Source organism: Watersipora subatra, chromosome 6 (assembly GCF_963576615.1).
Source record: "Watersipora subatra chromosome 6, tzWatSuba1.1, whole genome shotgun sequence".
NCBI lineage: Eukaryota > Metazoa > Bryozoa > Gymnolaemata > Cheilostomatida > Watersiporidae > Watersipora > Watersipora subatra.
In genome coordinates this window covers 59090327-59102731 of record NC_088713.1, presented here as the reverse complement: position 1 = coordinate 59102731, position 12405 = coordinate 59090327, and the positions used below count along the sequence as shown (strand labels likewise).

The 12405-nt window shown below is 36.9% G+C and overlaps 1 protein-coding gene across 1 annotated transcript in view; it reads left to right on the top strand.

Moving 5' to 3' along the window:
- The window catches only part of LOC137399024 (coiled-coil domain-containing protein 180-like), a 61151-nt gene extending 50963 nt beyond the window's left edge, over positions 1–10188 (top strand). The window contains exons 26-34 of the mRNA XM_068085169.1: positions 4–137; positions 1004–1088; positions 2796–2979; positions 3372–3498; positions 4743–4903; positions 5399–5648; positions 8301–8417; positions 9031–9224; positions 9837–10188. Of these exons, the coding sequence (XP_067941270.1) occupies positions 4–137; positions 1004–1088; positions 2796–2979; positions 3372–3498; positions 4743–4903; positions 5399–5648; positions 8301–8417; positions 9031–9224; positions 9837–9965 (1381 nt within the window). The 3' untranslated portion in view covers positions 9966–10188. The remainder of the gene's footprint in view (positions 1–3; positions 138–1003; positions 1089–2795; positions 2980–3371; positions 3499–4742; positions 4904–5398; positions 5649–8300; positions 8418–9030; positions 9225–9836) is intronic.
- The last annotated feature ends 2217 nt before the right edge of the window (positions 10189–12405 follow it).

Sequence of the window (12405 nt, the reverse complement as noted above, 5' to 3'; positions counted from 1 at the left end):
TAGGACTCAGAAACCAGCTGTATCTGATGCTGTCGAGAGCCAGACTGTGGCAGCTCCTAAAGAAAAGAAAGTCGAAGCTAATGAAGATGCAGCTGAAAAACAACACTCCGAATCTCGTCCACTTACAGAGAAGTCAGGTAAGTTAGTGATATTTCATACAGTCATGTCCACTATTCATACAAAATGTCCACCATTTATAGACATGTCAACTGTGTATACAGGCGTGTCAATCGTTCATACAAACATTTCAACTGTGCATACATACATGACAATTGTTCGTATTTGACAGACATGCCAACTATTCATACAAACATGTCAATCATTCGTACAGACATGTCAACTATTCATACAAGCATGTCAATCATTCGTACAGACATGTCAACTATTCATACAAGCATGTCAGTCATTCGTACAGACATGTCGAATACTCATTCAAGCCTGTCAATCATTTGTACAGACATGTCAACTGTGTATACAGGCATGTCAATGGTTCATACAGACATGTCAACTACTTATACAGACGTGTCAATTGTTCGTTCCAGACATGTCAACTAGTCATACAGACATGTCAATTGTTCATACAGACATGTCAGTCTGTTATAGAGATGCATCTTCTACTTATATATATATATTTATATATATATTTATATATATATATATATTTATATATATATATTCATCTTTCTCTGAATTAAAACTATTTGTTCATCTTCTAGCTGAATGGTGCTCTGTTTGACTAAATTCATGGATGTTATGGTGCCTGGGCAGAGGACTTGTACAGGTTTAAGTTTTGTTGTTGCTCATGGTAACACCGAGAAGATAATTTCAATGACAATTTCATCATCTTTACGATGAATTAAAACGTTTTAATCTTTAAGCGTTAACAAAATAATTAGATTTTATGCAGTTTCCTCTCCCACTCCTCTCCTGACAACCTTTGACAGGTGATCTTTTTATAGTACTCTCATTATGGCAACTGTAGCAAGTACTCGCTTTTTGACAGGAAAGACAAGGTCTACTAAAGCTAGTAGGAGCAGTGAAAGGAAGAACAGTTCAGTTGCTGATGTCAAAAATCGACACTCATCAGCGTAAGTCCATTGCCATAGTTTTAATTGACCAACTTATCCCTATTCACCGCTAACCTCCTTTTAATCACCGCTATAACCTATCGGTAAAATATTTTTATTAGTAATCCAGAATAACAGAGTATTATATGATTTAAAATGATCAAACTACAATCTTTACTATAATGAGAACCGTGTCCTTCCGTCTGTCCTGAGCCATGATTTGGAGTTGGAAAAAAGATTGTTTTCAACAAGATATGAACTCAGGAATTTCCTCTTGATAGACCAACACAACCACAAGGGCCATTTGACCGCTTTGCCGTATTTTTGAATACCTGTACACATAGTTATTCTCTGCACTTTATTAACCCACCTGACAGTGTCTAAGAGCGCTTGAGACTGCTAGTATACTAGATTTACCAAAATAAGAGCTGTGTATCTCTATGCGATTGAAGCCACGATCGGCGGTTACAAAACAAGATTACAACTTGCAGGATTCGAACCGGTGGCACTTCACCTCACCGCGTAGCGTGTCTCCACCTGTGCTAATCATGCCCCTTCAGAATTTCACAATAATTGTGCAAGTACTTACACTTTGTGCTTTATTGGCAAACCTGATGATCTCTCATGACGCACTAGGCTATCAGAATATTTGTATGAAATAGAAGTACTATAAGCCATAGTTTCTATGTCACTCCTGTGCAGTGGCATCTGTAAAAGTGAATGAGTTTTCATCTCACACTGTCAATCCTGACTATCAGTGTTTAAAGTTGATTTTACACAAAGTTTTAATTGATTTATATTATTATATTGAATTATTATATCATATATTATTATTATATTATATATTAAATATTATTATATTTAATTATTATATTGAAGATAAACTTGCACAGAGTTTTAGCTGATTTAATCAGAAATTATCGGTAATTTTCTATCCTTTGCAATTGTTTTTGATGTTTGAGATGATCTGACTGCCAGGATATTTCTAGATTAAAATCAACACAATTTGATCACAGTTAAAAGGCTCAGAAGAAAAATACGTGCCTAAATGATGTCATTAGTTGCTGTCATTGCTATAGTTGGTATTGGCTATTGTGTGGAAGTTGTAGCATAATGTGTGCTATTTTGTCGGTCTATTTGCAACTATAGATGTCATAATCGCACTTTCACTTGATCTGATCTGATTACTAGTTTGTTATGTAGTCCATTTTGGCTTTACCGTATCGATTTAGATCACATGGCACACTTTCACTTTATCATATAGCACAGATTTATTAGATCACATGGAGCACTTTCACTTTGTCATATAGCACAAATTTATTAGATCACATGGCACACTTTCACTTTGTCATATAGCGCAAATTTATTAGATCACATGGCACACTTTCACTTTGTCATATAACGCAAATTTATTAGATCACATGGAGCACTTTCACTTTGTCATATAGCGCAAATTTATTAGATAACATGGTACACTTTCACTTTGTCGCATAGCATAGATTTATTAGATCACATGGCCCACTTTCGCTTTGTCATTTAGCGCAGATTTATTAGATCACATCGCATACTTTCACTTTGTCATATAGCATAGATTAATTAGATCACATGGCACACTTTCACTTTGTCATATAACGCAAATTTATTGACTTTAAAAGTAAAATGGTAGTTTTTTATTTGTTGCGTAGTTTTATTAGCGTCACTTCGCCACAGCTAGTTTCACTTTCACAGCGCGCGTCGAGTGATGAGGTTTGATAGGAAAGACAAACGATTCCAACTCTTCCCTGAAGAAGCTCCAGTTGATCCGGACTACTACGACACAAACTTCGCTGACTTCCTGGGAAAGATCAAAAGAATTGTGCGAGAAGCCCATGAGGGTCTGATGGCTGCCGCAGAAGTTTTCTACAAACAGAAGGTGAGCAGATTAACTTGGCAGATCATTGTGTAACTTGGCAGCATATAGTTAATATTACAAAAATTGTCTAGCTATGTATCTAGACTTGCTTGAACATTTCATGAAGACGAATTCATCCTAGCGGTAGACTCAAATATCTAGGTTGTCCTTTTATGGCAAACTCAATTCAAGGAGTTGTGATATTATGATAAGCAATATTTACTGTAGACAGACAACTCTCTTGTCTGTCTATACTATTTACTGTCGAACAAATCATGCCTCAAGGGAGACAAATCCAAATGTTTTCCTAACGCTGATTTAAAAATGTAAAAATCCTTTCACTGAACTATAACCAATCACCTGTTTAGTTAGCATATTTATCAGTAGTCTGTATGACTTCTCACCTCTACTAGGGGACGCATGCCATTACCCGACCGTATGCCCTCCAGCCTACTATGGAGTCTTGTGCAGAGACCATCACTCACAAGCTTCACTCCTATTACAGCCAGGCCCATGACTACCATAACCAGTGCTTACAGGGTGAGTATTCCTTCTTCCTCTCTAATAATAATACATGAATGTGTACTCACTGAGAGACTAACTGTTGACCGCTATAAACTACCTCTACTGTCCAGGAACAGAGTGCTGACGGTTATTTTTTCTTGGCCTTCTGCACTTTGGAAAGTTAGAGGGAATGATAAAACCTTCATTATAGTAATTATTTTTATGATCAATATTATATCTATATATATATAAATCTCAAAGTTTGTCAATCTCATCTGTCCAGCTATAGAGATTAAAATTTTTGCAAAGAAAATCGGTGTCACGCAAGATTTGATCTCAGGACCTCTCATTCACAAGACGAGAAGCTAACTCATTAAGCTACACGAGATGCAATGGACTCATCGGGGATATGAGTCACTATCTGGGCTAAAATACGCATAGTGACTCAGTGTTACACGCAACGTCACTAAAGCTTGCTTTCACGGCTCTTATTAGTTAGTTTAGCAATACGGGGACTAACTTACTGAAATTATCCAATGGCAACTACATTACCTGCCACTTTATATAAGCTCTTTTTTTAATACCAATGCAACGTCGGACATCCAGCCAGGAATAATATACATAGTAAGTTTTTTACTACAATAAAAGCTGCGTCTGTCCGTTTGAAGCCGTGCCAAGAGTGTTAAGAAAAATATTGCCTCACACACGAATCGAACTCAGATATTCTGTTTGCTGGACCAACACACTAATCATTAAACCATGCAGCCACCTTGTAACATTTTGGAATAATTGTGCATATATTTATTACACGTCATGATCTTTTACGGTGTAAGGTGCTGCCAGCATACGGTGCTGCCAGCATGTTAGTACATAATAATAGTTAATATAGTATATCATAATATAACCAAAAATGAGGACAGAGTTTTAAATCATCAGACAATGCAGGTAGGATATAAAATCGTGATATCACATATCAGTCTGCAAAGCTGCCTGTGACATACATAAATATATACAAGTAATTTTACTGTTAACTTCAAGAGTGTCGTTGCAGTTCTAAGAGTGAGCTCACTGTTTAAGGACTATGAGATAGTTTTTAAAAAAACTCTTGAAAAGTTTTTAAAAACTTCAATTTTTTAATGTTTTTAAAAACTTAAATTTTTAATGTTTACAAACTTGAAAGTTTTGAATGTTCTGCAATATATCGTGTGAAGGAAAAGTGAGTGCTGTCATGTCTGGCAGTGGGTTTCCTGTAGTGAAATTGTGCCATGTTACACCTGTAGAGTTCCGACAACAACTGATCCGATTAGAAACCCTCATGGAGAGAATTCCTCCACTCATCATTAAAGACATTGAGAGGTCATGTCAGGTTGACTATGAGAGTCAATGGAAGGCCCTAGAGAGTACATTTAAAAAGAGAATGCAGCAAATAGACAACAGAAGAGTGAGTGAATATTGATACACACTAGTTAATGGTTTGCTTTTATCTGTTATCTATGTACTATCATCTACGGGTATATGTACATGTGCATATTACTTGTACATGTACATTATGTACATAATATACAAATACATATATGTAATATACAATCCATGTACGCGTAAAGCCTTAGCTATGAACAATAATACATATATATTATATATGTATTATTATACATAGCTAGGGATTTACATGTACATGTGAATCCCTAGCTATGTATAATATTATATACATTATTATATACATTATTGTGTAATAATGTATATAATAATGTATACAATGTAATAATTATACATTATTACATTGTACTAATACATACATTATTATATACATAACACATGTACATGTAAATAACACAAAACACATGCTATTATTAGACATGACAAGGGAGTTGTCTATTCTCTATCAGAACTGATTTCCACTCTACTAATCATGCATTTTATTGATACATTTTGATAGTATGAGCACAAGACATTGTTGAGACCCACTCTCGGCCACCCCAACCATGCTGACAAACTAAACTCTCTGCGCGACAGCGAGGCTGCCCGCAGTGAGCAGTGTGAGAAAGAGATCGTCGAACATGAAGTCGATCTCAAGCGCCTCGGAGAGCGACATTCTGCTGAGTTTATAGAGCGAATAGCCAATACTTCCGCAGAACTCTTCCTCCTTTTTGATGATATCCTCACTGTTGACGATGTTGAGAAAGGAAGTGAGTATTTGACCGTCGCTGAAGAATTTATAACTGCTTGTTTTGTCTGCAAAATCTGCCTTAAAGGTGAACTTACACAAAATTTTAGTAAATTTTTATCGGAAAATTCAGTATTTTCCTATCATTTGTGATTGTTTTTGATGTTTGAGGTGATCTGGGTGCCAGGATGTTTCAAGATTAGGATCGACAAAACTTGATCATGGCTAAAACACTCAGAGTCAAGCGAAAATGTGATTATGTCTATAGTTGCACTTTAAAACAAAGACCAACAGTATAGAGATGCGCAATGTTGCATCTTGAATGCAATAGCAGAAACCAATAATAAGAGAGGCAGCAACCACACAACTAGTGACATCCTTTCTGCACATATTCATCTTCAGAGCGTTTTAGTCGCCAGAAAGTTTAGTCGGTTTTAATCTTGAAACATCCTGGCAGTCAGATCACCTCAAACATCAAAAATAGTCGCAAATGATAAAAAAATACCGATACATTCTGATACTAAAATTATGTGTGAGCATCTTTAAATATTCTTTCGATTTGACTCCGGATTTGGTGACATTAGTTGTCAATCACAAAGTTCATGTGAGTTCTTATTGGCTGATTTTTAAAGGTCTTGAAATAAAAAAGTCTTTACATTATGGTAAGTCTCTCTCTGTATACGGTAAGTCTCTGTATACGGTAAGTCTCTGTATACGGTAAGTCTCTGTATATGGTAAGTCTCTGTATACGGTAAGTCTTTGTATACGGTAAGTCTCTGTATATGGCAAGTCTCTGTATACGGTAAGTCTTTGTATACGGTAAGTCTCTGTATACGGTAAGTCTCTGTATACGGTAAGTCTCTGTATACGGTAAGTCTCTGTATATGGTAAGTCTCAATATATGGTAAGTCTCTGTAATCGGTAAGTCTCTGTATACGGTAAGTCTCTGTATACGGTAAGTCTTTGTATATGGTAAGTCTCTGTATATGGCAAGTCTCTGTATATGGTAAGTCTCTGTATACGGTAAGTCTCTGTATGCGGTAAATCTCTGTATACGGCAAGTCTCTGTATATGGTAAGTCTCTGTATACGGTAAGTCTCTGTATACGGTAAGTCTCTGTATATGGTAAGTCTCTGTATACGGCAAGTCTCTGTATACGGTAAATCTCTGTATACGGCAAGTCTCTGTATATGGTAAGTCTCTGTATACGGTAAGTCTCTGTATACGGTAAGTCTCTGTATATGGTAAGTCTCTGTATACGGTAAGTCTTTGTATATGGTAAGTCTCTGTATACGGCAAGTCTCTGTATACGGTAAGTCTCTGTATACGGTAAGTCTCTGTATACGGTAAGTCTGTATACGGTAAGTCTCTGTATATGGTAAGTCTCTGTATACGGAAGTCTCTGTATATGATGTCTCTGTATACGGCAAGTCTCTGTATACGGCAAGTCTCTGTATACGGTAAGTCTCTGTATATGGTAAGTCTCTGTATACGGTAAGTCTCTGTATACGGTAAGTCTTTGTATATGGTAAGTCTCTGTATACGGTAAGTCTCTGTATATGGTAAGTCTCTGTATACGGTAAGTCTCTGTATACGGTAAGTCTTTGTATATGGTAAGTCTCTGTATATGGTAAGTCTCTGTATACGGTAAGTCTTTGTATATGGTAAGTCTCTGTATATGGTAAGTCTCTGTATACGGTAAGTCTCTGTATATGGTAAGTCTCTGTATACGGTAAGTCTTTGTATATGGTAAGTCTCTGTATACGGCAAGTCTCTGTATACGGTAAGTCTCTGTATACGGTAAGTCTCTGTATACGGTAAGTCTCTGTATATGGTAAGTCTCTGTATATGGTAAGTCTCTGTATACGGAAGTCTCTGTATATGATGTCTCTGTATACGGCAAGTCTCTGTATACGGCAAGTCTCTGTATACGGTAAGTCTCTGTATATGGTAAGTCTCTGTATACGGTAAGTCTCTGTATATGGTAAGTCTCTGTATATGGTAAGTCTCTGTATACGGTAAGTCTCTGTATACGGTAAGTCTCTGTATACGGTAAGTCTCTGTATACGGAAGTCTCTGTATATGATAAGTCTCTGTATACGGCAAGTCTCTGTATACGGTAAGTCTTTGTATACGATAAGTCTCTGTATACGGCAAGTCTCTGTATACGGTAAGTCTCTGTATATGGTAAGTCTCTGTATACGGTAAGTCTCTGTATACGGTAAGTCTTTGTATACGGTAAGTCTCTGTATATGGTAAGTCTCTGTATACGGTAAGTCTCTGTATACGGTAAGTCTTTGTATATGGTAAGTCTTTGTATATGGTAAGTCTCTGTATATGGTAAGTCTCTGTATACGGTAAGTCTCTGTATACGGTAAGTCTTTGTATATGGTAAGTCTTTGTATATGGTAAGTCTTTGTATATGGTAAGTCTCTGTATATGGTAAGTCTCTGTATACGGTAAGTCTCTGTATACGGTAAGTCTCTGTATACGGTAAGTCTCTGTTTAAGGTAAATCTTTGCAAATCTATGCATATAGTGTCTCATATTGTGGCAGTCAATGATAATGGATTTGGATGAAAGCAGTTAACTTCCTCATAGACCACCCAAGAGTTGTTTCATCTTAGGTGGCCATAACTCATATATTTGACGAAGAGCTTTGTCGTTACTTGCAGAAATCATACCAAACAAATATCCAACGAATGAGCTGTTGAGAAGGAACAAGATGGGAGAAGCTTTGCAAGACAAGATACCAGAAACACTGATGCCGAGAGGTGCTGCCGTATGGGAAGGTGAGTTAATGCCTGGCAGCGTTCTTTAGAAAGCATTTCTATCATATCACAGCGCTGATACCTGGTGTTTGCTTTTGGTGGGTATATTTAGATGATGTCATAAACGTATGCTTGGCCAAAGCTACATACATGTATTTGAGGTCATCAATTTATTAAGGTTAATTGTTGATGAATGATGTCATCTGTTTCTGTATAATCTTTATTTTGATGTCATCAGTTCATGCATCTTACCGGCTTTTGCATGATGTCATCAGTTTATGTTATGTCATGAGTTTGTGTGATATCATCAGTATGTGATTAGATTGTATTAGTTAGAGCACGGGATGGTGCTTTGGTCTTTTTGCTTTTTTATAGCTTATTTTGGACTCCGTTTTACACTTTTTATAAAATAATATTGCTAAAAATCCTTGTGTTGTTTTCTATTGTTCATCACAGCAGAAGCTTATGAAGCATTGAAATTCATAGAGTGCCTGAAGCTGTACAGGCTAATTATTTCTATTATGTTCTGTAGTCATTTCTCTTTTTGTTCATGGTCCATTCAACACGCTCGACTGAGCCATAGAGTTATTCAGAGTCTAGTAAGTAGAGCCAATCAATCGACTTGTGTTGCTAGGTGTTCCTACTGAAGAAATGGTTATTCTAAAGCCATCACCGACCACTCTCACCTCAAGCACAGTTAAAGAATCTAAGTCTAAGACTAATGTTGCACAAGCTAAGGCTAAGAACACATCGACAGCTAAAGTGCACACCCAGAAGACGACTATCGGACACAACTCTACACTGGAGGCGAGGGACAATGCGTACCAGGTGAGAATTCAATGGCTCTACTTGAGATCTCTTTGCCAACATAATAAAATATAATGAATATATAACATAAAAAATGTATAAAATTATGAAGCGTATAGAATGATAAAATATATAAAGTATTGATTTATATAATAATAGAATGATAAATTATATATAAGATTATTAAACTAGATTAAATATATAATATAATAAAATTATTAAACATTAAGAATGATAAAATATATAATATTAAAATGTACAAGAAAATAAAATATAAATTTATTTGTACTGTATGAAGACCACTATTGGTTGGGATAATGCGTGCCAGGTGAGCGTTTGCTGGGTTCACTTGATTTTTGGTTCCTATGATTTTGTTCCCGATGGCTCTGACTTTTATGTCTCTAAGCGTCTCTGTTCCCTCTAACAACTACACCGTGTAACATGGATTTATTTAATCTACATTTCTATTTTAGTTATCTCCTCCTGTTAGAGCTTCGACCTTCATGAAGCCCTCAACTTAGCAGAGCGATTGATTTTTCCTTCGTTTATTCTGTGTATGCTTAGTGAAACATTTCTGCATTTATTTTTGTATCAGTGTTATTTCCACTGATTCCCATGTTCTTTGTCCTTCAGCTCTACAAAAAGAAGTTCTTTGATTCTGTCAAGCAAATTGAGGGGGAGAAGGATGAACGTCTCCTAGATGAGTCAAGATGGACAGAGAGCTGGAAAAGTTCTATAGCCAAAATCACACAACTCTACTAATATACAGAGCCTTATTGTAGAGTGTAGTGGATTTGGGTTATTTACTGCGAGCAGCACTCTTTTAGGGTTTGTCTCCTAATTGTTCACTTATTGAGTCAGTACATTGCTGCCTGCCTTTAGTAAAACATTAATCATGAAATTTCCTCCGTCCATATAATCTTACTGACATTACATGTCCATTTTTCTACTATATCCGTTGCATTATTTATTGGAGTGTTTTTATGCGGTCTGTGTGTTAAATAACAACAAAAATGGTTTTCTGCTGTTATTTCTACAGTGTGAAGAAAAAATAAAGATGATTTCTTGTAACAAAATACTTCTTTTGGTTCTTTGTTGGTAACTAGTCAATGTCATGAATATTACAGAGCAAATGCTGGTTATTTGCTAGCATAGTACTGGTATGTAGGTAATTCTTGTAGTCATTAAAGAATTGGGTACAATAACACCTGCAAATCAAATGTGGCTTGTCTAAATACTGGCAACAATCAACCCAATGAGTTGCAGAAAAGCCCACTATTGGGAATGGCTAATATCTTGAGGCAAGTCTTCAAATAAGCATATATATATATAACTCTCCGAATGTCCGGCGTTGCACGGGTATTAAAAGACAGCTTATAAACAGTGGCAGGTGATGTAGTTGTCTGCGACTTGCCATTAGCTTGGCACGTTACCATTGGTTATGCTGAGTAAGCTAGTAAGCTAACTGACTGATAAGAGCCATGAGAGCAAGCTTTAGTGTTGTTGCGTAACACAGAGTGTTATGCCTATTTTAACCCAAATAACGACTCATATTGCTCTATGAACCCAAGGCATCTCGTGTAGCTTAACTGGGGTTAGGAAAAGGCCTAGAGCACGGAAGGATCTGAGATCAAATCTTTTGCGATACAGACTTGTCATTGCTAGATACTAATCATTGTAGATGGGCAGGCCAATTCCCAGACGACAAACATCTGCTATATATATAGACGTATATAGATGTCAATTGAAAAAACATGACAGCCCTTCTCTTCTTGTAGATATGTCACACCGCATGGCATAAGTTGTTGTTGTTCAGTTGGTAAACCTCTCCTATCTGCCTTTAAAGTTTTCCTAAGAATATAAAACAGAGAATAGGACAGTTTAATGGTACAGGCCCTCTTTCATCAGAAGTACATTTTGAAAGTAGAGAGGACCGGCTAGCAAAATGCATCTTATTTTTGTGATGAACTCTTTTGTCTTCCTATGGCTCCTATCTCATTGCCATCTACTGTAATCAGTGTCCGAAGTGGAGAGAGATTCTTGGGGGTACTCTCTGTCATGCCAGGAGGGTAGTGTCCAGGGCCAATGGCCCTGCTCGCTGCTCACAGGGTGAGTCTGAGAGGGGCGTGGCCCCTCTCAGTAGAGGGAGGTCCGGGGGTACTCCCCCGAAATTTTTTTAGCATGAATGCCCCTAAATTATGCTGTTTTCCATAACTTAAAATCCTGAGTTGTGTTCAGTAAGAAATTAAAAGTGGGCTTAGCTGCACAACCCGTGTGCTCTATGACTATGGAGACTTCAGGTTGTGATGTGAGTGAGTCGAAAAACCCTATGGACAGTCTACACAGACCCCAGACACAAGACAGTTCCATTTCCAGGCCACCATGAATATTATTCTATGATAAGCTCAGTCACTCACTATTTTTTTAAATACAGTGACAGTCTAAATTCATGACAGTCACTAATTCTTACTCACCTTTAAAGAGGTTATCTATTGGCCCATGCTGTTTCATTATGAATTGATAGAAAACTGATCGGTTCTCAGGTTTTTAATAAAACAATCTAGTTGATCGGCTATAATAGCAAAAAACTGACTGAAGAAATTAAAGATCAGTAGCGTAATTCTCTCATCCCAAACACGTGCACTGTTTTCAGTGTAACGAACTCGAGCTAATATAAGTTCAGGAAGAAAAGGACAAAACAAGTGAATATTTCACTTCATTTCGGGTTTTACCACATTTAATAAGATACTAGCTGTGCCACCTGGCGTTGCCCGTGTAATAGAAGAGTATTTGGACAGAAAATTGATTTGTATTTAACATATTACAACATTTGCCATTCTAACTTTCAAACTACATATCATGAGAAAAGTTTTTTGTCTTATAAACAATGAGAAGTAGTGAGAGTTTTGCTATTAGGCAGCGAGCGAACAGGTGAGCTAACAGCTTATCGTGACGTTATGCTATGACCCGCGTCACACGTAAAGCAGTTAGGTATTGCTCTGATATAATGCCTTATATTGGTATGCCAGCAATTTAACTTCCATGGTCCAGTGGGCTAGGCGTAAGACTTGTGAACGGCTTGGTCCGGGATCGAATCCACTTCGGTGCGGAATATGAGAATCGAGATTTTAATATCTATAGCTGAATAACCGACATATACCGGTATACGATACGACAACATACTTTGAGAAATATATAGTAT